At 40.2% G+C, this 26,506-nt stretch overlaps 1 protein-coding gene across 3 annotated transcripts in view; it reads left to right on the forward strand.

The window, feature by feature from the left end:
- SIPA1L2 (signal induced proliferation associated 1 like 2) overlaps nt 1-26,506 on the forward strand; it is a 330,522-nt gene that overhangs the window by 231,783 nt on the left and 72,233 nt on the right. For all 3 annotated transcript variants that reach the window (XM_073627936.1, XM_073627938.1, XM_073627937.1), the window contains 2 exons: nt 1,704-1,798; nt 20,104-20,198. In XM_073627936.1, coding sequence (XP_073484037.1) covers nt 1,704-1,798; nt 20,104-20,198 — 190 coding nt within the window. The remainder of the gene's footprint in view (nt 1-1,703; nt 1,799-20,103; nt 20,199-26,506) is intronic.

Below are 26,506 nucleotides of genomic sequence, written 5' to 3' on the forward strand. Positions count from 1 at the left end.
TCCAACAGAACTGTTGATGTGAAAGGAATTAGAACAGTGGCAATCAAAACAAGTGGTCATGAAAAGGCACACTATACTGCTGTACTTTCATGCTGTACAGATGGTACTAAACTGACTCCTATGCTTATTTTTAAGAGGAAAACATATCCTAAAGAGACCATACCACCTGGTATTATTGTGCAAGTTCAAGAGAAGTTATGGATTAATGAAGACATTATGGCCATTTGGTTTGCAAAGGTTTGGTCCAGAAGACCTGGAGGGCTCATAAAGAAGCCAGCTCTGCTTGTCTTTGATCAGTTTCGAGCACATTTGACAGAAAAGACAAAAAGGGGTACATCAGATTTGCGAACACACCTAGCAGTTATTCCTGGTGGACTTACAGATCAGCTACAGCCACAAGATGTTTCAATCAAGAAGCCATTTAAAGCCCTGATGAGAGAAGAATGGAGTAGATGGATGCATAAAGCAAGTGATAACTTGACCGACAAGAAGAGTGAAACAAAAAAAAACAACCATTACTGAAGTCTGCAACTGGGTCCTAAACTCATGGTATGGTGTCAAACAAGAGGTGATTGTGAAGAAATGTGGAATCAGCAATGCCATGGACGGAACTGAGGATGATCTCACCTATGTAGACAGTGACTCAGACGTGACAGCAGTGATGAAATAGAAGTTGAAGAAATTCTGTCTGGAACTAATATTGATGAAGAAGAGAGCAGTGATGCAACAGAGGCTGAATAAAGTGATTTGGTGCATAATATCATAGTACTTATATGTAATTACTGTGGTAATTACTAAATAAAAATATGTTCTGTTTTATGTTTAACCACTTCAGCCCCAGAAGATTTTACCCCCTTCCTGACCAGAGCACTTTTTACAATTTGGCACTGCATCAGTATAACTGACAATTGCACGGTCATGCAATGCTGTACTCAAACTAAATTTGCGTCCTTTTTTTTCCCACAAATAGAGCTCTCTTTGATGGTATTTGATCACCTCTGCAGTTTTTATTTGTTGCACTATAAACAAAAAAAAGTGACAATTTTTAAAATTGCAATAAGCATATATTGATTGGTTTTCAGCAAACGTTATAGCATTTACAAACTATGGGAAAGATTTATGGCAATTTTATGGCATTTTTATTATTATTTTTTTTTTGCTAGTAATGGCGGTGATCTGCGATTTTTAGCAGTATTGCGACATTGCGACAAACAGATTGGATACTTTCGATACATTTTTGGGAGTATTGACATTTATACAGTGATCAGTGCTATAAAAATGCACTGATTACTGTGTAAATGTCACTGGCAGGTCAGGGGTTAACACTAGGGGGCGATCAAGGGGTTAAATGTGTGTTCCCTCAGTGTGTTCTAACTGTATGGGGATAGGACTGAGTAGGAGAGGAGACAAATCGCTGTTCCTACTTACTAGGAACAAACAACATGTCTCCTCTCCTCTGACAGCACAGGGATTTGTACTAGATACGTATATGAATTATGCTGTAAAATATTATGAGTAAAGTCATTTTGAAATTGGATTAATTATGTAAAAGTAATTAGCTCTTAAAAATAGCCATGGATGTCCTACAACATATTGCAGTGAAAATAGTTATTTTTATTGGCTCCTGTTCTTGCTTGCACCTCTGTACATGATAATTTCAATATTCTTAAAGGAAAATTAAATAATTAATATTTTTCTCTTAGGTGTCAGTCACCAATTTTACATGAAAATCAAGAATTTGCTTCCACAGAAATAATTGGCGATTGTGAAGAGAATTTGGATGCCATCAAACATTCTGGTAATGAAGCTTACATAGTTGATTGAATAGTTTCATCTAAACTGTGTACATTGCTTTCAGTTATATTACTCTGCCGCAGCACTATGCCTTTTGAGGATTTCACTTTCGTTACAAGAGGAGTAGACTATAAGACATACTAAATGTTTGCACAGGGAATGAGGTTTTTTTTCTAAACAATTAGGCAAATGGTTTTAATAGCAGAACTACATTAGCTACACAACAGCTAGAGTGGGGAGCCAATGTGGCAGGGGAGCGAGGCTTGCATTTCTTGAGCGTTGGGAATGAATCATCATATTGATCATACTGATCTCTTGTTTCCTGCTTATGTATTGTACCAATAGCCTACCTGTTGCCTATGTATTATCATAATTTCTGGTTGTCCACTTATAACAATTATCCATTCGCTGCACATATATTGCTTTGCCACCTTTACCCATTTGTTTCCCACAAATTGTGACAAATGCCCTTTCATTACTCATATATTGTAATGGCTCCCCAATTGTTGCCCTAGTATTGTCAAAATTGCCTGTTTTTAGCCCTTGTTTTATAAGAGTTGGGTGCTGGTTGCACATTGGTATTGGTATTACCATGACTACTCACTACTCATTTTACTACATATTAGTAGCCTGTTTGCTGAACATGTATTGCCCATAAGTTGTACAGGCATTTTCACAATTTCCTATGTGTTGCCCAATGCTTTTATTGATTACCTATTTATTGCCCATCTTTTACCCCAACAACCTGTTTCCCATCTATTGTCACCACTGCTTGTTTGTCACCTGCATTTTGTATCGATTTTCTGTGTGTTGCCCATCTGTTATAACACTTGCCCCTTTGTTGTGCTTGTATTGTCATGACTAATGCCCTGTACACATGGTCGGACATTGATCGGACATTCCGACAACAAAATCCATGGATTTTTTCCGATGGATGTTGGCTCAAACTTGTCTTGCATACACACGGTCACACAAAGTTGTCGGAAAATCCGATCGTTCTGAACGCGGTGACGTAAAACACGTACGTTGGGACTATAAACGGGGCAGTAGCCAACAGCTTTTGTCTCTTAATTTATTCTGAGCATGCGTGGCACTTTGTGCGTTGGATTTGTGTACACACGATTGGAATTTCTGACAACGGATTTTGTTGTCGGAAAATTTTATAGCAAGCTCTCAAACTTTGTGTGTCGGAAATTCCGATGGAAATGTGTGATGGAGCCCACACACGGTCAGAATTTCCGACAACAAGGTCCTATCACACATTTTCCGTCGGAAAATCCGACCGTGTGTACAGGGCATAATAGTTTGATGCCTACGTATTATGATGATGGTCTCTTTGCTGCCCATATATTGTAGCAATTGCCTGTTTGTTGCCCATGTATTTTAAGTAAAGCCTGTTTGTTGCCCACGTATTATAACAATTGTCCATTCATGGCCTATGTATTGCCATAGATACCTGTTGGTTTCCCATGTATTGTCATGATTGCCCAATGATTTCTTATGTATTGTAATTACAGCAAATTTGTTGCCCACGTTTTGCCACACTTTTTATTTTGGTGTCTGCGTACTATAACAGATGGCTGTTTGTTCACAACTACTAATTTTTGCCCGCCTACTACCAGTTTAGTCACAATTGACTGTTTGTTGCCAATGTATTGAATCCGTTTTTAACTTTTTGCTCAACTATTATAATATTATAAGACTTATCCACAGCAACAGCAAACTGTTTGCAGAACAGAGCAATATCCCTTAGTAAAGTAGTGGACAGTTCTGAACAAAGCTCTAAGGACTCTAGCCAGTGTTCTTCTTTGTGTGGACCCCCAGCTGACTTAGTGCACAAGAGGGGGTTGACTGTGTAAGGATCCTTTGGGTGTCTGTACTCACAAGGCTCCTGAAGCACCACCGTCAGCCTTCTCCCTCCGTGATATCAGACCAGATGCACTGTAGACTCTCCCTCTGTCAGCTATGGTAGGACCAGGGTCAGCCATACAGACTTCAGGCCCTGAGGTCACCCACCTGATGCCACGTGGCAGCAAGTGCCGGGGGAGGCAGCGCCTCTCCCCCAGCCTGGTGCAATCCTCTGCTAGGAAAGACCAAGAGCCCATGTGCTCCTAGAGTATACTGTAAATACCAGCACCCAGCATGCCTAGGGGCACTTCACCTTCCAATTGGCCAGGGCTGCATGAATATTCATGCTACTTATCTGCATGGTCTCCACCTAAAGCCCAGAACCTTCTTAATTGCTTGGACACAGGGACACTCAGACAGCATAAGCAGCACTAGAGTACACTGAGCAGCAGAACGAAACAATCTTGGATTCTGTTAATCAGACAGCCCACATAAATTTACCTAGCTGCTCCTCTGTTAACTATTCTAACTACTCTAGCACCTACCTAGGCGGGTGTACTACACATGATTTGGCAAAATGCCTTTAGTAGATCAGAGTAATTGTCTCAATTGCCTGTAGTAATTGTAATGATAGCCTGTTTGTTGTCTGGTTATTATAACAATTAGTCATTTATTGTCCATGAATTGTCTATCGGTTACTGTTTTGTGATAAGTGCTTGTTTGCCGCCCATGTATTGTAATGATTGCTTGCTTGTTTCCTATCCCTTGTTGGGATTACCAGACTGTTGCCCACCTGCTGTCATAATTGCTAGTGTGCTATCCACGTTTGTTATCCTTATATATTCACAACTGTGTTGTGTTATGCACACATATAGCCACTTTGCCAGTGTGCCATAATTGTCAATGTGTTGCCCATGTATTGCTACAACTGAATGCATGTTGTTTGTATATTTTAACATTTGCTCACTAATATCCTCAGTTGAGTGCTATGACAGCGATTGTGTGAGTATGTAGCTTATACCATTTATATTTCTCTGAAAGATTTGCAGTTCAGCAAACTCTACTTTGTGTTAAGTTAATGGACCTTTTATTCACTGTTCACTGTGCTGCAGAAATTCCTATCTTCTGGCACCATGTAGTTTTCTGATGTAATGTGCATGGCATCTGAAGACAGAAAACAGGAGTTGTAATTGCTGCATCAAACTGTACATTCATCATTTAGCAGGAACTAAAACATTTACAAATAAACCACTCCCCACACAAGTCTCCATTTATCACAAATACCAGCTGTGGTGCCACCTTGTGTTCAATGCAGTTTGTTCCATTCTGGGGTCTTTTTATAATTATACTGGATAAAATAACAGCTTAACTACTGTCTTTGCTCATTTTTCTCAAGGCATCTTTATGCTTATTTATTTAGAAGCCGTGTACTAAAATTTGCAACCTTGCTTACAAAGCAGTTTACAGAAGTTATTATGTTTAAACTGGCCAGGTTTTTTAACCACTTCAATACCGGGCACTTTTAACCCCTGCCTGCCTAGGCCAGTTTTCAGCTTTCAACGCTGTCACACTTTGACAGTTGTGCCATCATGCAACACTGTATCCAAACTTAAATTTTATCATTTTTTTCACACAACTAGAGATTTCTTTTCATGGTATTTAATCACCACTGGGTTTTTTATTTTTTTATTTTTTGATAAATAAACAAAAATAGATTTGTTTCTATTATAACATTTTGAAATTCTGTTCTTCATAAATTTAGACAAGAATGTATTATGCTACATTTCTTTTGTGAAAATAACCCAAATCAGTGAATATTCTTTAGTCTGTAGGGAAGTTATAGAGTCTACAAACTATTGTATATATCTAAAAATGTATCAATCCTAATGTACTGACAGTCTCATTACTTGAGGCCCTAAAATTCCAGTGCAGTACAAATATCCCCCAAATGACCCCTTTTTGGAAAGTAGACAGTCCAAGGTATTTAGTAGGGGGAATGATGGGATTTTTGTCATTTTTTTTTTTTTTTGTGAAATGAAGAAATGAAAAAAAAAATCATATTTTACATACTGTCACCAATGCAATACAGTGTCATCATATAACGGGTGTGGCGGTGATTATTTTTTTTTTAACACACTGTGACCAGAGTAATATATTATTACCATAGTAACATTGTACTACGCTGGTGAAGTGATCTGAATTTTTTTTTTTTTAATTTTTAACACATTATGTTTGCTTATAACAGTGAATTACATTGCTATAAGCCAGCATTTTACTGAATAAAATTGATTCATTCATTTTGTTTAGCTGTGATTGGTCAAAGCTAATCACATGGTACTGTGATTGATGAGCTCTGTTTGGCCCTGTCTGTACCATGTGATCAAATTGACCAATCACATCTAGCAACACAATTCTGCTATAGGCCGAGCGTGAAGGTATTAAAAAATAAGTGCAATGCGTTGGTTCACAATTTGTTGAATTTATCCAAAGCTAAAGGAAACACTGCAGGAGGTTGTTCCAGAACTGGAGGAGAGAAATTGGAGTTTGTTAAAAATAAGAGGTGATGGCAGAAAGATGCTATATTGTTTTAAGCAGTTAGCCTGTTCTTCTTTTCATTGCTAGTGATATTCAATTCAAGCAGTCCAAACCCAGTGCTTCAGACTTCTAGAGACAATACTCTGACTAGTACTCTACTAGAGCCAAGACTCTGGAGGTAGTGGTCTGGTGCCAGGTGAAGCCAGGAGTTATGTTGAGGAAGGGAAGGAGTTGGGAGGAGGAGGCACAAGGAGAAGAAACAGAGAAGGGGAGGAGTTACAAGCTGCATTTCCAATTCTGAACCAGTTGAGCCCAGTAACCTTATAGAAAATTTATGTGGAGACATAACCACCTGACCTCCTGAAGAATTACTCCCTATATGACCAGGGATTGTTTCCACCCAGCACTATGCTATATTAATATTTATATTAATATTGGCAATGGCTTAGTCATGCAAGACTGTACGAAATCAAATGTATATCATTTTTTTTTTCATATAAATAGAGCCTACTTTTGATGGTTTTTAATCACCACTGGGTTTTTTTAATTTTTGCTATATTACCAAAAAAATAAAATACCAAATTTAAAAAAAAAAAAAAGGTTTTCTAATGCCGCGTACACATGAGCAGACTTTTCGACTGGACTGGTCCGACGAACTATCCGACGGACTTTCGACTGACTTCCAACGGACTTTCCGAATGAACGGACTTGCCTACACATGATCACACAAAAGTCCGACGGATTCGTACGTGATGATGTATGACCGGACTAAAATAAGGAAGTTGATAGCCAGTAGCCAATAGCTGCCCTAATGTCGGTTTTAGTCCGTCAGACTAGCATACAGACGAGCGTATTTTTGAACCGCACTCGAGTCCATCGGAAAGATTCGAAACATGTTTTATTTCCAGATCCGTCGGACTTTTGGGGAAAAAAAAGTCCGCTGGAGCCCACACACGATCGAGCTTCTGACGGAGCCCGGTCCGCTGGACCAAGTCTGCTGGAAAGTCCGCTCGTGTGTACGCGGCATAAGTTTATGTTATTACATTTTGCAAACAAATAATCTTTCTGCATAAATTTAGGCCAAAATGTAGTCTGTTACATTTCTTTGTTAAAAATAACCCATATTAGTGTATATTATTTAGTCTGTGTGAAAGTTATACAGTCTACAAACTATGGTATATATATTTGAAAATCAAAGTATAGGGAGTGGCGCTGTGTTAAAACCAAGGGTGTGGCTGTAAATTAAACAAGTGCTCAAGTGTGTGATATAATTGCTTCTTAGAAGTGAAAATTTTTTTTTATATACATACAAAAATCCCAAAAATCAATGTATCCCTATATTAGTGAAAAATCCTTATTTAGTGGTAAAGGGAATTTGCTACTATATGTGCAAACACTAACATAAATATTAAATCATCACCATTATATAACATATATAAATCTACTAATTAGAAAATGTAAAGTGACAAGTGCCAAAAACTGTGGTTATCAAACCATTGTGCATTGATGTGCAAGAAACATTTGAAATAGTAAATCATAGGTAATGTGTAAAAAACGCAACTATATATCAAAGGAAATCCCATATATTGTTTGTTGCAAAGTGTTCATAGCAGTAGTAGAATGTGCCGTGCACTAAAACCCCGTAGAAATCGTGCAGAAGGTTCTCCTTTGCTGGTACAGAGCCGTGCTGTAATTACTGGCAGTCACCCCCCAATGTGATTGCACTCACCGGAGCACTCCACCCCTGCAGGGGTACGAGCGTATGATGTTAATCCTGTCTCTCCGGTTATATGGATGCCAGTATCCTTCTACGCGTCTCAATTCAAAGCAGCTACTTGCATACAAGGAGATGGGGACTCCCTGTCCCTTGATGTAATAAAGGTCCCCACTGGATATCCACTTAGATGTTATAAAAATAAAAAGGGTTCCATATAGCGTGATTCTGTTTAAATGGATTCGTTTATTTATATAAAACAGTCCAGTCACAAAAGACTGATATCACACTGACGAATAAAACAATTAATGTTCCCAGATAGGAGAGGGAGCTCACAGGCTCATATGCTCTCCACACAATCCGGGGACATGAGCCGCCGCTTGCGTTCCACCGGTCGGATATCCGGAACCACGATCACCACGACCACCTAGGCGGGACTATCTTGGCACGCACAACGTCACTTCCGCGGATCGTGGAAGGATACTGGCAAGTAGCCGCGTGAAAGGATACTGGCATCCATATAACCAGAGAGACAGGATTAACATCATACGCTCGTACCCCTGCAGGGGTGGAGTGCTCCGGTGAGTGCAACCACATTGGGGGGTGACTGCCAGTAATTACAGCACGGCTCTGTACCAGCAAAGGAGAACCTTCTGCACGATTTCTACGGGGTTTTAGTGCACGGCACATTCTACTACTGTTATGAACACTTTGCAACAAACAATATATGGGATTTCCTTTGATATATAGTTGCGGTTTTTACACATTACCTATGATTTACTATTTCAAATGTTTTTTGCACATCAATGCACAATGGTTTGATAACCACAGTTTTTGGCACTTGTCACTTTACATTTTCTAATTAGTAGATTTATATATGTTATATAATGGTGATGATTTAATATTTATGTTAGTGTTTGCACATATAGTAGCAAATTCCCTTTACCACTAAATAAGGATTTTTCACTAATATAGGGATACATTGATTTTTGGGATTTTTGTATATATATATATATATATATATATATATATATATATATATATATATAAAAAAAATTTCGCTTCTAAGAGGCAATTATATCACACACTTGAGCACTTGTTTAATTTACAGCCACACCCTTTGTTTTAACACAGCGCCACTCCCTATACTTTGATTTTCAGTTTTTTGGGGGATCACTTAGGTGTCCCCTTTCTACATAGGGGGGCTGCAGGTGTAAATCAGTCTGTAAGCGCGGATCTGTCTATATATTTATATATATTTGAAAATTGATCAATCCTGATGTGACGCTCTATCGTATTTCTTGAGGCCCTAAAATGCCAGGATAGTACAAATACTGCCAGATTCTCCCTTTTTGCAAAGTAGATAGTCCAAATTATTTAGTAAGAGGCATTTTTGATCTTTTTTTGTCACAATTTTTTTAGAAAATTATATCTATATACATTTATTAAATTTGTAAATAAATGTTTCTCTTTTTCTTTTTTTCACATTTTTTTTTACACACTGTCATCATAGTTCATTGTCACCATAGTGACACTCTAGGAGGGTGGGAAGATTTTTTTCTTACAATGTTTTTGCTTATAATAGTGATGATCACATAGCTTTTACTGTAATGAATGGCTTTCTTAACCACTTGTCGACCAGCACTTATACCGCGACAGGTTGGCTCTCCTGTGCGAACCGATGTACCCGCACATCGGTCCGTGCATGTGGGTTCGAGGGCGCGCCCGAGGGTACAGCGGACTCAACGTCCGCCGGCCGCCTGCAATCGCTGTACACAGAGGCAGAACGAGGATCTGTCTTTGTAAACAAGGCGGATCCCCATTCTGACAGGGGACATCTCAGATATAGGCCGTTTCCAGTGATCGGGAACAGTGACCTCTGTGAAGTCCCTGGCAGTCCATCCCCCCTACAGTTAGAACACGCTGAGCGAACACATTTAACCCCTCGATCGCCGCCTAAGGTTAACCCCTGCCCTGCCAGTGTCATTTATACATTGATCAGTGCATTTTTATAGCACTGACCAATGTAATAATGTCACTGGTCCCCAAAAAGTGTCATTTAGGGTCATATTTGTCCGCTGCAATGTCAGAGTCCAGCTAAAAATAGCAGATCGCCACCATTACCAGTAACAATAACAATAAATAATATTCCCTAAATCTATCCCATAGTTTGTAGACGCAATAACTTTTGCGCAAACCAATCAATAGACGCCTATTGCGACTTTTTCTTACCAAAAATATGTAGAATACATATTGACCTAAACTGATAAATACATTTGTTTATATATATATATATATATATATATATATATATATATATATATATATATATATATATATATAATTGTTTTAAAATTTTTTTTTGCATATGTATTATAGCAGAAAGTAAAAAACAATATTTTTTTTTTTTAAATTGTCACCCTTTTATTGTTTAAAGAACAAAAAATAAAAACCGCAGAGGTGATCAAATACCACCAAAAGAAAGCTCTATTTGTGGGGAAAAAGAGAACGTTGATTTTGTTTGGGTACAACATCGCCTGACTGTGCAATTGTCAGTTAAAGCGATGCAGTGTCGTATCACAAAAAATGGCCTGGTCATTAAGGGGACAAATCCTTCCGGGGCAGAAGTGGTTAAAAAACAAACAAAAAAGAAACTGTAACAAACATGTTTGTAAAAAATATTTCTTATCTCTTGTGAGGAGAAGACCTCATGGCAGATTGCAGTTGTTTTTGCAATCTCACAGTGTCTCTGTTCCACACAGACTGGTGACTCTTTGAGCTCGCCCTCATTAACATACAGTGCAGGAGGATGGTTTTTACATTTTTAACCCTTCAGGACATTTCAAATCTTATTTACAACTGATTATGATGAGCTGCCAGCATTATACAGACAGGGTTAGTTATATCAAACGTTACTCTGCAGCCTCCTCTTAAACATTACAAACAAGAAAGAGCTTGGTAGGATTTTTAAGCAAGTAACAAGGCAAGCGGCAATTTATATTTCAGAAAGTATTTAATTGGGTTTTAAATTTTATGGAGGTATACAAAAGTGCAAAGATTAACATTGTAGTAGTACAGAAAATGAATGTTAGAATTACAAAGCAGTAAGATGAGTACAAAAAAGAACAAAATGGGTGGGGGATCAAATGTCACAGAAACATTAGTATATGCAAAGATTAGCACAGGCTGGCAGATTAGCAGGACAACTGGCAGCTGTGTTTTGGAATACAATGGTACAGCATGCTAAGGTTACATGTAGTGGTGGTTTTAAAGCTGGAGGTAATCTACATGTTGTGTAATTGTAGTTTTCCCTGTTGCTAGTAGCTAATGAAAGGGGGATAGGAACAAGCATGGACCAAGAGGGTTTTATCTGAGGGATGAGAAAGAGAAGAAGTTTCAGAGAAGAAGAGTAGGGGGTGAGGAGGAAGGGGGGGGGAGGGAAGAAACAAAAGCGGGGAGGTGGGTTTGAGAGGGGAGGGGGAAAAGTGAGGGGTTATGGGGAAAGGGGAGAGGACAGGGAGATCCCTGGGGTACGGTTGAGCGCATGGTTACTTTGTTTTCGTAGGAGGTGATTTTAGAGCGAAAGAAGGGATTGGCCTAGGTTCATATGGTTGTAGTATTATAGCCACGGGGATTATATTTTAAGGAATTTAAAATGGGTGTCCTTAAGGAATGCAGTGTGTTTCTTGTGTACCATAGTGCATCACTCTCTGTTTCACCTCTGCAAAATTGAGGGTTAGTTGCTTCCAAGCTTCAGACAACATTTGCCCAGCAGCAAGAAATATGAAATCCACTAGGTTCCTTTCTCATTTGGGGAGGTCAAAGAAGGCCTGTGTAGCAGAATTGAACTTGTCATATTGTATACTCGTAATAGGGTTGCCACCTGTATGGGACTGACCCGGACAGCCAGGGTTTTGACAGCTGTGCCCCAGTTTCTCTCCTCCTGAAACCCGGACACAGCAGCATAGGCTCCAGTCAGTGTGGGAAGTGGATATTCATACCTCAAGCCCGCCAGCACCAGCAGCACCTCCCCCTGCTCCTGTAGCTGACTGCGCTCTCTCCCAAGTCCTGCCAGCAGCGTGACCCCCCTCCTGTCGCTGGATGTACACTCTGCCGCCCACCTTCCACCCCCGACGGCTCCTGTCCTGTGGCTTCAGTGGTGAGCATCGGAACCAGAGCCAACAGGCCCTATCGTATTAAAGTACCATGCTCCCCTAAGCTTAAAAGCAGGCTGAAGAGGCACTGGGGGGCAAATGTAGTGATGCAGTCAGGGGCCATGTACCAGTGGGAAAGCACTTTGTTAACAGTTTTCTTGAGCTAGTATGTTAGATGAGCATACCACTGCAGCAGCACAAATTTTGTTTCAGTCAGTTATATCTATATTACTTTGGCTGCGAAAGTGGAAAACACTTTAACCTGCTGAGTCTGTTTTTTAAAATTGAGCTGTAGATACATTAATTTTTCCAATTTCTATGAATAAAAAATACTGCCTTCTGTGGCATAAAGCATAGGCAAAGGGGTACATAGCCTCCAGCAAACAAAAGCATTGTTGTGTTAAATGACATTATAGACAAAAAATATTTCAACTGGACAAACCCTCTATCTGGTAGACTTTATCTATACATTTGATTGAACTAGCATATTACGTGCAGACACAGATAGGCTTTACGTGCAGACACAGATAGGCTTTTTGGATGAACCCAACGTTTCCGGCTTGATGCCCTTCTTCACGGATTTTTTAACATCCAGAGCCCGGTATCTATTGGAAAAAAATGTATAAATGTATGCATTCCAAAATTCACTGGATGTATCTGGATATTTGTGTGTATTATGTATACCAAAGATTGTTGATCCAGGAATATCTAATTGTCTTAGGATATCAGAAAGGATTTTTTCTTCTTCTGTTGGAGCAAATTAGACTGAGCTTTATAAGGTTTTTTGTCTTCGTGCCTGGTGTCCTCTATAGGTACAGGGTTCTGTTTATAGAAGTTTACCATTTTTTTATTCTTTTTTTTCTCTTTTGATTGAACTTGATGGACTTGTGTTTTTTTTTTCAACCGACTAGCTATGTACCTAACTATGTAACACATGAAGCAGAGCCTACACATGCAATGAGCAAATATAGCCACCGCTATAGTACATACAGTATATAGCTATAAACTATACACAGAAACAATCATTTTTAAAACATAAATTCACACTGATAAGATGATTAATATTAAGCTGATAACTTTGGCATGTACTGTATTATAATTCCCCTCTAATGTAGTGCGTTTTCTCAGAAATCTGACCTGCAGTGTTTTCTTGCTCCTGGTCCCATCCTGCTAAGTTTCATTATAGTTTGTCTGCCTAAACAGCAGTTCATGCTTAAGATTTTGATTAAAAACAACAGCTCAAGAATAAGCATAATAAAATTTTCTGGCTGACCTGGTAGCAGGTGGCATCACACGGCTGCACATTCTACAAAGTCATTGTGAAATAAATACAGAAAATGTTCTGTATAGAAACACAGTTTTCAGATAGGTGAACCGTTAGAGGTTTTTTTCCAAACTACATTAAGCATATGTCGAACAAAGGATAAAATATTTTTTGTTATTATTATTATTATTATTACTACAGAAACGTATATAACACATTATATATTATATAATTTTTGCAGTGCTTCACAAATATATTGTACATTTACATCAGCCCCTGTCCTCGGGGAGCTTACAATCTAAGGTCCCAAGTCTCTAACTCACATTTATACATACACATACTAGGGCACGTTTAGACAGGATCCAATTAACCTACCAGCATTCCTTGGAGTGTGGGGGAAACCGGAATACTTGGAAGAAACCAATGCAGGCACAGGGAGAACATGCAAACCCCAGGCAGATAGCGTCATGATTGGGATTTGATCTGCCAATTCTAGTGCTGCTAACCACTTAGCCATTGTTCTGCCCACAGTACGCATTTTTATATGTTTTATTCCCTAAAGGTGCTGCAAGTGCAGAAAAAATACATTCCGTTGAGCAAGAAATGCACTCAGCTTCTAAGTCCTGTTGTTGGCTGACAACACACAGCATTTTTTTAGACAGAGTGTTTGTGCACCAGATTCTGTAGTTCTTTAGTAATTCTCCCCCTTAGTGTCAGTGGGGTAGATTTACTAAAACTAGTGCACTCAGAATCTGGTGCAGCTGTGCATGGTAGCCAATCAGCTTCTAACCCCAGCTTGTTCAGTTAAGCTTTGGCAATGAAACCTGGAAAGTGATTGGTTTCTATGCAGAAGTCAGTCTAATTTTGCACTCTCCAGCTTTATTAAATACCCCCCCCCCCACCACCACCACCACCACCATTGTTTTAGGTAGGATACCTAATAGTAATATGTACACTATTGTTTCTGGGCCCTACCACTGGTACAAACAACAAATAACATGTGTAGTATTGCTGTGGTCTTCAGTCATAAGAGGATTTATTTTGGGTTGTTTTTTGGTGGTGGGTCATGGTAAAGGCAAAAAATATAAAATTAAATTTACAAAAATGAAATTTTTTTCTAATCTGGGTCAGTTTTCTTTTGATAAAAAAGAGATATCCATTACCATTTACCACTAAATGAAGGCCCAATTTGTCCTGGAAAAAAAACAAGTTATAGTTAATCTGGATACAAAAATTAGTTTAACTAACACATGTCAAAGCTGCAAAATTAATTCAGGCGTTAAGATTTGTTTTACCTTCCGTCATTGAGGGGTTACACAGACCAAATGTAGGCAATCAACAGAACAGGATCTAAAGCCCAATTACACTCAAATGTATTTACAAATGTATCCCTTCTTCCTCTGTAAATGCTGTCATGGCTCTTTTTTTTTTTACTTATAAATGAAGAAATCCTCTTCTTTACCATGTGATATCATGCATTCACAGAGATCTTCATTTTGCAGTTGAGAGATGAGATCCAAGAGGTTGCCCTATGTCATTTCCTCCAGATGCAGGCCACCCCATTGGATACCATTCCTGCATTAATTAAAAGAGAGAGGGATGTTTATCTATAATGGCAAGTCTGATACCCTTCCTTCTCAGTGATGTAGCTGCACAGGGTGACATTGCTGCAGTTAAGTCACTGCAGGAAAAATAATGTTACCCTGAAGGAGGAAGTCCTTTGGACTGGTAGGTTTCCCAGGTCTTTATGTACAGAAAGGAAGTAAGGAGTTTTTACTAATGTAAAGGTAGCTCATCAATTTAGTAGTAATGAAGCTTTTACCTGGAAATTTTTTTGTTTTTTGGCTATAGTCATAATTTAAATTCCAGTAAAAAAAACACTAAATGCTAACTAAAAGCTAGCTGAAAACTAATGCCCCGTACACACAATCAGAAATTCCGCCAGCAAAAGTCGGATGTGAGCTTTTGGTCAGAAATTCCAACCGTGTGTACGCTCCATCGGACTTTTACTGGCAGAATTCCAACCAGCAAAAGATTGAGAGCAGGCTCTCTATTTTTCCTATCCAAAAATGCGATCGTCTGTATGCAATTCGGAAGCGCATAAAATCACGCATGCTCGAAAACAATTCGACGCATGCTTGGAAGCATTGAACTTCATTTTCTCGGGTTGTCGTAGTACGTCACCGTGTTCTTGATGGTTGAAAGTTCAGAGAACTTTTGTGTGACCGTGTGTATGCAAGGCAAGCTTGAGCGGAATTCCGTCGGAAAAACGGTCCAAGTTTTTTTTTACGGAATTTCTCATCGTGTGTATGGGGCATTACTGAAAGTTCTGAACATAGGAGGAGGATGTGTTAGCAGCAGAAAATAAATTATTCCTCAGAATTTTTAAGTACTGTGGAGTAAAAGCTACAAGAAAAATATTTCTGAGCATTATTAGTAGGAAAAAGTTGCTGCAACATGACAGGAGGTAATGCCTATGATTTATGACCCTCGGCTCTTTTGCTGCTCTAGTGTTTTGACTGTTCCAGTGCATGTTTCTGAGATTTCTTATTAAGTTCTGTGACTACAGTTAGACTTGTCCCCAGAGTATAATCCTCCTACACATCGGGTATCTAACCATCTAAAGAAATGTATCTATATATAAAATCAATAAAGTTGACTCCAAAATATTTCAAGGACTTGTGTAGGTTAGAAAATAAAATACTATTATGGGATGATAAAGGCTCTCAGTCTTTCCAGAGATGTTTGCCACAATACATTTTTGGTTTTCCAAGATTGTTAGGAATTGCTGATTTTTGAAGGAAAAGGTTGAGCAACTTTAGCTAATATAACATTTTATACCTGAGAATTCCTGGGCAAGCAAGCAAGCAAAGCCTCCCGATAACTTATACTCGTACATACATGTTGTTGTTTACCATAACCGGTATATCAGATATTTGCAGTTCTGAACCAAAATCAATGTAGATAAAGTTCCTGTCAATTGTTTGCTTTTTCAGTACACCAATTACAATAGTAAGAGGTAAAATCCAAATGAAACTGTTTTAGTTTCTTGGAAAGCAGCCATAGCCTGAGGATAAAAGTCTGTCCCCTGCCAGGATGATGTATGAGATGGACCTTTTCTCTCTGTGTGGAAGGTCCAAAATACTTCCTGCTGAATCAGAGCTGGAATTCTCCAATTAGCAGGAAGCACAATCTTTGCTGATTGTAGAGAGAGACTGCTGCTTCCATACAGAGTGCAAAGATCCTTCTCTATATCATGCTGGCAGGGAACAGGCTTTTCTACCCATGCGGTGGCTGCTTCTAAAGAAACAACTGTTAGACTTTGCACACGTTTTGTTTTTATACAATTGTATAGTATTTAGCTGCTTTAAAAGTTTAATTGGGCTTTAGAATTTTAAGGGAAATTTATTTCATTTTGTAATTTAATAACTGAATTTTTTTTAATTTAAAGAAACCTTATTTTATTAAAATTCCAAATGGGCTAGGATGGGATTAAGAAAAAATATTTTCCATTAGCTTGACTGGATGATTTGAGTGAACACACTCAAAGAGTGTTGAAAAAATCCTCTCTTTAATTGTAATATGTTTTTTCGTGCTGTGACCTACATTTTTCTACTGTATAACATTTTTTTTTTGTTTCTCATATTTTATTGGGTTTATGAAAACTTAGTAATGTAAAAAATATGGAATGTTAGAAAATATAACAAAGCATAAGACAATAAAAAAGAGAGTTGCCTCCAATTTACATTTCATAATAGTCAAGAGCAAAAAATAGAATGCTCGATGTTTCCCATGGGACCTATAGAGTGTGATCATTGGGATATATATTTCTGTCACTGATATGAGATTGTTAGAATTAAATTCTGCTACATCATCTATCCTATTTATAAAATGCATGATCAAGTGAAGGTTAATACTATACTGTATATGCTAGGTACTGTCAATTTATCTGCAAAGAGAAAATAGGTTGTATTAATTGTCTTGCTGGTTTCAGTGTATTACATGGGAGTAATTCAGTTTGCTACCCTAATTGTAAGTAGATGGGAGGCAGTAGAGGTATCTCTAAGATATACAGTGGAACCTTGGTTTACGAGTAAGGCGGTTAACAAGCGTTTTGAAAGACGAGCATTTTTTTTTTAAATTCTGACTCGGTTTGCGAGTGTTGTCTCACAAAACGAGCAGAATTCAAGCTAAAGGGGTGTGCAGCACCGCATTTGGCCAGAGGTGTGGGGGCGCCAAGGACACTCAGTACAGTTCGGAGCCATTCGGAAATGCTCGGAACCACTCGGAAACACTCGAAAACACTCAGAAATACTCAGTTCCCAAGTGTTTCCGAGCCTTTACGACGCTTTCCGAGTTCAGCCGAGCTGTCCCCAAGTATTTCCGAGGCTCTCCAGCGCCCCCCCATCTCTGGCCACATGCGGTATTGCATGTAATAAAGGTCAATGCGGAATGAATTATCTTCGTTTCCATTGACTTCTATGGGGAAACTCGCTTTGATAGGCGAGTGCTTTGGATTACATGCATTCTCCTGGAACGGATTATGCTCGTAATCCAAGGTTCCACTGTACTGTATATAAAACCATATCACTTAAACTTCATATAAACTTTAAGTACGTAAATGTAACTATAAATGCTATCTTCTATATTTTCACAGCTGCAGATTTTATTAAAATAATACTTCGTGATCCTACCATGATGATGCTTGCTCAGGCTTTTGCTGTTATAGATTATTAATTTGCACATTCACCCTTTCAGAATTCAATAAAACTTAACTTTTAATATTTACAAAATGCAATATTTTTCCAATGTTAGCTCACTTTATTTTTAATAAAATGCAAATCCCCTCTGTTTAGGATGAGATACCATATTTCAATTACCTCTTTTTTATTAGCTGTCTCCTTTCTAGGACCTACTATATTGAAATTATGGTATTCCTGTTTTGCTTTACTATCTTGCTTTAATACTCTTTTCCCACAAAGTGCAATCTCCATAGAATCTGTTTTCGTCATCTTCTCTTATTTAATTTTTAAAATAAATTCCCCCCAAACATGCTTCCCCCCTTTTCATGGCATTGTTAGGAATTGCATGTGCTTATAGTGTTTTCTGTGCTCAAGTGCATAAATACAAATGGCGAGAATATCCTTACTATTTGTGTGTTCATGGAATAAAAGAACATCAGAAACAACGAGCCTTGGAGACTTGTAAAGAAAAGAGAGATAAAAAATAATCTATGGGGATTTTCAAGGGAAATAATGAAGGGATTCTAAAGAAAGGGAGTGGATTTACATACAGCAAATAGACTGTGCACTTTGCAAGTGCAGTTGCACTAATTTTCCCCAGAGCATATTGAATGTGGTAAAGCTCTACTGATTTCCATCATCTAACCATGTGCGATCAAAAATGCAGTTTGTTTTTTTTTAATTTTCCTTGCCCCTGATTGGGTATTCTTTATGAAGTGAAGCTTCACCACATTCAGTACGCTCTGTGGAAAATGAGTGCAACTGCACTTGCAAAGTGCCTAGTCTATTAGGCTTTATTAAATCAACCCCAGTTTTAGAAGCTCTAGGAACACGGCAATACTAGAGAGGAAATTGGAAAAATAATTGTATTTAATAAGTAATAAAAGCAAGGTTTTAGTGAACTCTGATGATGTGGATATTCAAATTAGCAATGTATGCCAAAATATATTATGTGAAATAGAAATAATTTGAGACTCCAAATACAGAGTAAGGTTGCTTTTTAGAAATAAAGACCTCTATTGATAATTTTTATGTTATGTTATCTGTTCCTTGACCCCTGCCTGAGGATTGCCATGCAACCATCACTGCAGTCTATGCATGTAGACAGGGAGTAGCTGTACAGAGCATGCAGTAGATCAGCGGCACTAAGATGCATTTTGTTATAGAAAAATTTGCAACTGTTTGATACACAGTACTTCAGCATACTGCACGTCTTTCAGTTAGGGTTTACTTTCCTGTTTTTCCACTTGTTTACAAAATATGGGGTCATCCTACTACACATGTCTAAAAATCTCTTTCACACTGAGGTGGTTTTCAGGCATTTTAGCGATAGAAATAACGCCTGAAAACCGCCTCTCATTCATTTCAGTGTGACTTCTCACACTGGGGCGGTGTGCTTGAAGAACGTTATGAAAAGTCCTGCAAGCAGCATCTTTGGGGCAGTTTGGGAGTGCTGTATACTCCCAAAACGCCCTGCCCATTGAAATGAATGAAAAGCCCTTCAGAGGCGCTGCAACACGGGCGCTTTTACCCATTTCTTTGGGGTTAAAAGCGCCCCGCTAGCTGCTGAAAAGCACAGCTAAATCAAGCGGAGCTTTAGCCTTAACGGCCGAGCGCTGTCCGGGCACTGCAGTGTGAAGGTAACCTAAAGATGGGGAGAAAAAGGGGGGTTCTACTAGAAGTACTACCTATAGTCGGACTTTATAGGGCTCACTGTACAAATTGCATAAATGCATATGTATGATGTTTTTTACTCTTCTCAACAATTATGTTTATATTTTGTATTTCTTCAATAAATGTGATATTTTATATTGTTTCTTTCTCCATTGTTTCCTGGCCTATAAAGTCCAACTATAGGTAGTACTTCTAGTAGTACCCCCCTTTTTCTCCCCCAATATTACGGACATGGCAATTGAGTGCCTTCTCTTTCTATTTATAACCTAAAGATGGCCCCCCTGAGTTAATGCTCTAGTGCAACCTTGTTTTATTAAAGTAATTTCTTTAAAATTTGCTGCAAACAGCTAAAAATTAAATTTTTTTCCCAACCACCAGACCATTGGCTTATGTCACCCGATAAACTTATTGGTTCCTTTCAAGAAAAGGCTGTGCAGAAAGAAAGCAAGATATCTCCCAACAGGCATTTACATGTAAGTGTATTTTTATTATTTGTATTATAATTGTATAAGCATAATAATTTATTCAGTAACAGCATTTGAATGTTGAGGGTCATACTGAGCTGTTCAAGAATTTACTGGGGAAGATTGGCTATCTCATTGTGCATCCAGGCAAAGAAGACAGTGATACATATATAGGTGGCATTTATGAAGGTTTTGGCTAACCCTGTCTGAAGTGCTTCATCTAGCTTTATGGCCAATAGATGAGAAGAAAATAAAATAAAATAAATACAAAATTAAATTTCACATATATTACAAATATTACAGGGACTACTCACAATGTTTGTACTAATGCTAGGACACTGACAAAGCATTTTTTAAAAAATAAATAGGCTAAATGTAAAGCATATGTTGCAGTAGGCATATTTGTTGTGATTCATGCTAAAACTCTGAACATTACAAAAAAAACAACAAATAAACCTTAATTCTCGAGTTTGATCAATATAAAGCATTAATCGCTGAATTCTAAATAAAGGAGAAAAAAGCATGTGATAAAAATTGCTATGTAATCTGTCATCACAATAGTTTCAAAAGCTGGGTAGCAGAATGGTGGGTTGGAGGTGTTATCCTAAGCTTAAAGCAATCCATAGAGAGATGTTACTCACAAGAGATGAAGTTGCACCTAAGATATTTACAATCTTTAACTTCAGCTTGCAGGTGCTCATTTCTTGAAGGTCTTCTCCTACACACAATTCGCTGGGGATGCACACCCCTTCCAAAGGGCAAAATCAACTTTATTGTTCAGCACAAGCACAGACACTCCACTCAGCACCCTCTCACTAACAAATGAGGAGAGGAGGGAAAAGGAAAAAGGGGAAGGGAGAGCAAAGAAAATGAGGGGAGAGGGGATTGGCACAGTAAAAAGAAAAGAGAAAAGAAAAGAAAGAGGAGGAGGGGAGAGGAATAATTCTTGTGGGGAGTGGGGGAGAAGGGGGACAAGGAGTGGAAAGGAAAAAATAAAAAAAGGATTATATATTATACAAAGGGAAAACGGGAAGGAGCAAGGGAGGGTAGTAAAGGGGGATATAAAGCAAAGGGCAGGGGAAGGAGGGAAGGAAACATGGGAGTGTGAAAGAGAGTTGAAAGCTCACTTCTTTCATAACAGTGCGAAACATACCATTCATAATTAAATCCTTGTGGCATCCTTATCTTCAAAGTAGATATCCATTTCAATACCATAAACCTATCACCTCTCCTCACTGGTCCTTCCGCCCTCTCTATGACTATAAACCATTAAATAATCAGTTTTGCTCTCATGACATTGTTTGCAATGCTTGGCTACATTGGTCATATTTTTCTGAATTGATTAAATGAAAATGATCCATAATCCTATCACAGAGTCTTCTACTTGTTTTACCCACATACCGTACCTTGTAAATCTTGCAAATCAACACATACATATATGAATTTTGTATTACAATTCAAACATTGTTTTATCAAATATTGTTTATTAGGATAAGTTGTTATGACTCTACTGTGTCCATAAGGTTGCAACTGGAACATCTACTTTGACCACAACTATATAGGCCTATAGGGTTGATTTACAAATTCTTCTGCGTTCATGTGAATTTTGGGGGGCTATTTATCCAAAGGCTTTGTTCATTCACCAAACATACTTTCCTGCATGGCAATGGTAACTTTCCAGTCTTTAAAAGAGATGATCAAACTTAACAGTAGTTTGTTTACTATAGCAGCACTAAACTAGCTGTTAAAGAAAGTTGTAATTTTTTATTTTCTTCTTTGGTTTGAGCTACATCATAGTGGTAGTTGGAATCAGCATGAGCTAGTGAGAACAGAGCATGGATGAAGTCTTTAACAGTGGTGCTGGCTGATTGGTAGACACTCATGATGGCAGTGAAGGTGCTGGTTAAATGTGTAAGGACTGATCATTCATTAATATTGGCAAGAGCTGGCTGAAATTCCAAATCGCAAGGCTGGCTATTTTGTCTATTTGTGAAGTATTAAAAACTTTTGCACTGAACACTTTTTTGGAAAATAAGCTTGAAAAACAAAAAAGTAAGCTCAGAGGTGGCAGCCCTAGATGTCACCGCTCCCCCTAACAGCCGGGAGAGCAGCCAATCTAGTAGGGGTGGTGAGGGGAGTGCAGGTAGGCTTAGACAGTTGGTGGTAATAGGGGATTTTATAATCAGAAGGACTGATAGAATAATTTGTCACCAGGATCGCCACTACCGAATGGTTTGCTGTCTCCCTGGTGCCAGGGTTCGGCATGTGGTGGACCGGGTTGATAAATTACTAGGAGGGGCTGGGCATGACCCAGCTGTCTTGGTCCACATTGGAACCAATGACAGAACATATGGAAGGTGGAGGCTCCTTAAGAACCAATTTAACCACTTCAATACCAGGCACTTAGACACCTTCCCGCCCAGACCAATTTTCAGCTTTCAGCGCTGTCGCAATTTGAATGACAATTGCGCGGTCATGCTACACTGTACCCAAACAAATTTTTTATCATTTTGTTCCCACAAATAGAGCTTTCTTTTGGTAGTATTTGATCACCTTTGCGGTTTTTATTTTTTGCGCAACAAATAAAAAAAGACCGAAAATTTTGAAAAAAAAACACGTTTTTCTTTGTTTCTGTTAAAACTTTTTGTAAATAAGTACGTTTTCTTCTTCAATGACGGGCACTGATGTGGCTGCACTGACGGGCACTGATACGACGGCACTGATGGGCACCGATGAGGTGGCACCGATGAGGTGGCACTAATGAGGTGGCACTGACGGGCACTGATGATGGGCACTGATAGGCGGCACTGATGGGCACTGATAGGTGGCACTGATGGGCACTGATAGGTGGCACTGGTATGCAGCACTGATGGGCACTCATAGGTGGCACGGATGGGCACTTATAGGCGGCACTGATGGGCACTCATAGGTGGCATTGATGGGCACTCGTAGGTGGCATTGATGGTTACTTATGGGTGGCACTGATAGTTGGCACAGATGGGCACGGATGGGCACTGATAGATGGGCACTGATGGGCACGGATGGGCACTGACAGGTGGCATGAATGGACACTGATGGGTGGCACTGATGGCATTACTTGTTTGCAGTGATGCCCCTAAGGGTGGCATTGCTGGGCATCACTGCAACATAATTGTGTCAATCGGTGCCCATTTGTGGGCACTGATTGGCACAGATTTGGCACACTGGGCACATGTGGATGGCCATGGGGTACATACCTGGCCATCCACATGTTGCCCCTTCCCTGGTGGTCCTAGTGGCGATCCCTGGTGGTCCAGTGTGGTGATCTGAGGGGGGGCTGCGCTGATAAACAATCAGCGCAGACCCCCCTGCCAGGAGAGCCGCCGATCGGCTCTCCTCTACTTGCGTCTGTCAGCCGCGAGTGAGGAAGAGCCGATCAACGGCTCTTCCTATTGACAGCGTGATCAGCCGTGATTGGACACGGCTGATCACGTGGTAAAGAGCCTCCGCCGGAGGCTTTTTACCAAGATCAGTGTAGCGGTGTGTCAGACTGACACACCGCTCCACCGATCGCCGCGGTGCGCGCCCCCGGGGGCGCGCTGCGGCATGTTATCCTGCTGGACGTCATATGACGTCCAGTCAGGATAACAGAACCACTTCCCGGACGTCAATCCGCTATAGGGCGGGCGGGACGTGGTTAAAGAACTAGGCTGCAAGTTGAAGGGAAGGACTTCCAAGGTGATATTCTCTGAAATATTGCCTGTGCCATCCGCAACACAGGAAAGGCAGGGGGTGATTAGAGAGTGGTATGCATGGCTAAAGACCTGGTGTAAGGAGGAGGAATTTGGGTTTTTAGAGGACTGGGCTGACTTTACATTGGGGTACAACTTATATGCTAAAGATGGTTTGCACCTAAATGGAAGGGGGTCTACTGTGCTGGGGGAGAGGTTTTTGGGAAGGCTGGAGAAGTATTTAAACTAGGATTGTGGAGGGTGGTAAATTAGATTATAATAGGTCGGACAGGGGTCAGCCCGTATCGGTGGGTGGAATGAGAAAAGATGGGGGAGGGCTATGGCAGATGATATGAAGGTTCTTATGTTACAAACAACCATGGAAATGGTACTATTTGTACTAAAATAAAAAATATGCAACATACGTTTGCAAAATGTAACAATGAACATCTTCTGCGCACGTAGGCTCCATTCTCTCCTCACTTTGCGGTGGAAAGGGCACATCGTATGTCGTCTGTCAGGGGCCCACCTGGTGCTCCGCCGAGGACCTTCATATTTCGGCTACTAAATTTCCGGGATCGTGACCTGGTCCTGCGGGAGGCGCGGAAGCTGGAGGAGCTGCGCCACGAGAACGCAAAGATTATGCTATTTCTGGATTACTCCGTGGAAACTCAGTGACTCCGGCGAACCCTCGATCAGCTCAAGGCTCAGCTCCGCACCAAGGGGATAAAATATAATATGCTGTTCCCAGCCTGAATCCGAGTGGTGGATGGTGAGTCTACGAAATTTTTCACTTCCCCTGAGGATGGCTTGAATCTCTTCCCCAGGATCGTTAACCTCATGGATGATTGGGGGAGTGAGGCCTCTGCAGCCATGGCTGATCCTTGGGACTACATTATGCCTCTGCCCAGTCGGACCCCCCCCCCTGGCTGGGACCTGTTCTGTTTACCCTGTTGTCACTGGTTGGTCTGGAATGGGGGAGGAATTGGGGAACGGGGGAATTCCCCCCTATGATCGTGTCCCTCGTTATAGTTCTGTTTATTCTCTCTGGGTCTTAGCTACAATGTCTTCCCCACTAGTTATCCCTGCCCCCTCAAGTTATGGTTGAGTTGAAAGTCCTATCTTGGAATGTCCGGGGCCTTAACAATAAAATCAAATGCTCCTTGGTCTTCAATTACCTGAAAAAATATACCCCCCACATGTGTATGCTCCAAAAGACGCATCTAGTGGGTAGTAGAATCATGAGCCTTGAGAGACCCTGGGTGGGACATCACTACCATGCGACTCACTCGGGTTATGCCCGAGGAGTTAGCATATTGATACATAAATCCCTCAACTTTGAGCTCCTTGATGTTAAATTAGACCCAGAAGGTCGGTACGTGCTGATCCATGTGCATATAGATGGGGTTGAATTGGTGGTGGTCGGTGTATACCTGCCACCCCCTGCCACCCTTTCCCTCCTCCACCCTATTGTCTCCCTGCTGGCTCAATTCCCCACGGATAATGTCCTCCTAGCGGGGGACTTCAATATCCCTCCAAACCCCTCTCTCGATAGGCTGTTGCCGGACCCTGGTACCAATTCGGCCCTCTCTCGCTGGGTGCAGCTATTTGGGTTGGTGGATGTATGGCGGTGGAAGCATCCTTCAGAACGCATGTACACCTGTCACTCTCTATCCCATAATACGCTGTCTCGTATTGATCTTCTATATGCCAGTGACAGCATGCTTTCTAGAATTCAGGATATTAGGATGCTTCCCCGGGGTATATCCGACCACTCCCCTCTGCTCTGTTGCGTACAAACGAAAACACCACCTGCAGATAGAATTTGGCGCCTCTCTCGATTCTGGATAGCCAACCCCACTTTAGAGATCGAAATAGCTAAAATGATTAAGCAATACTGGCTTCTAAATGCCGGAACTACCTCACCGGGGAATGATTGGGATGCCTTTAAGGCCTACATCAGAGGATGCTACCTCTCCTCTATAGCCAGGAAACGTACGAATGATCAGATCACGTTGGAGGATGCAGAAGCAAAAGCCCAATCCCTTGAATCCTGATATGCTCTAACTGCTAACCCCATTACAGGCCAAGACATGAAGGTAGCATACCGGGAGGTGATGCTCCTTAGAGTGACCAAAGTACATAAACGTCAACTGGTTGAAACGCAACAAATTTTTGAACAAGGGGAAAAAACAGGTAGGCTACTGGCCTGGATCTCTAGGGAGCAGTCCCCTGTCTCCACTATAGCTTAGCTTAGGATGGATGATGGAAATCTTGTGGCGGATCCAGTAGAAATCAACGCCTGTTTTGCTGATTACTATTCCAAATTGTATTCCTCTAGGGAGCGGCACTCCATCAGAGAGCTCTGTGAGTTCCTTGATGGGGTGTTATTTCCAGTTCTCACCCCTCAGCGAGGGAAAGTTTAGAGGCCCCGATCACAGTGAAGGAGGTCCAAGTGGCGCTGGGCTCCTTGCAATCAGGTAAGACCCTAGGATTAGATGGGTTTCCACCAAAATTTTATAAACAATACATGGAGGAAGTGACACCTAGGTTGCACGACGTGACTACGAAAAACTTTAAAGGAGGGAGCTCTTCCCCCTTCCATGG

This window comes from Aquarana catesbeiana, linkage group LG04 (genome assembly GCF_042186555.1).
Source record: "Aquarana catesbeiana isolate 2022-GZ linkage group LG04, ASM4218655v1, whole genome shotgun sequence".
Classification (NCBI taxonomy): domain Eukaryota; kingdom Metazoa; phylum Chordata; class Amphibia; order Anura; family Ranidae; genus Aquarana; species Aquarana catesbeiana.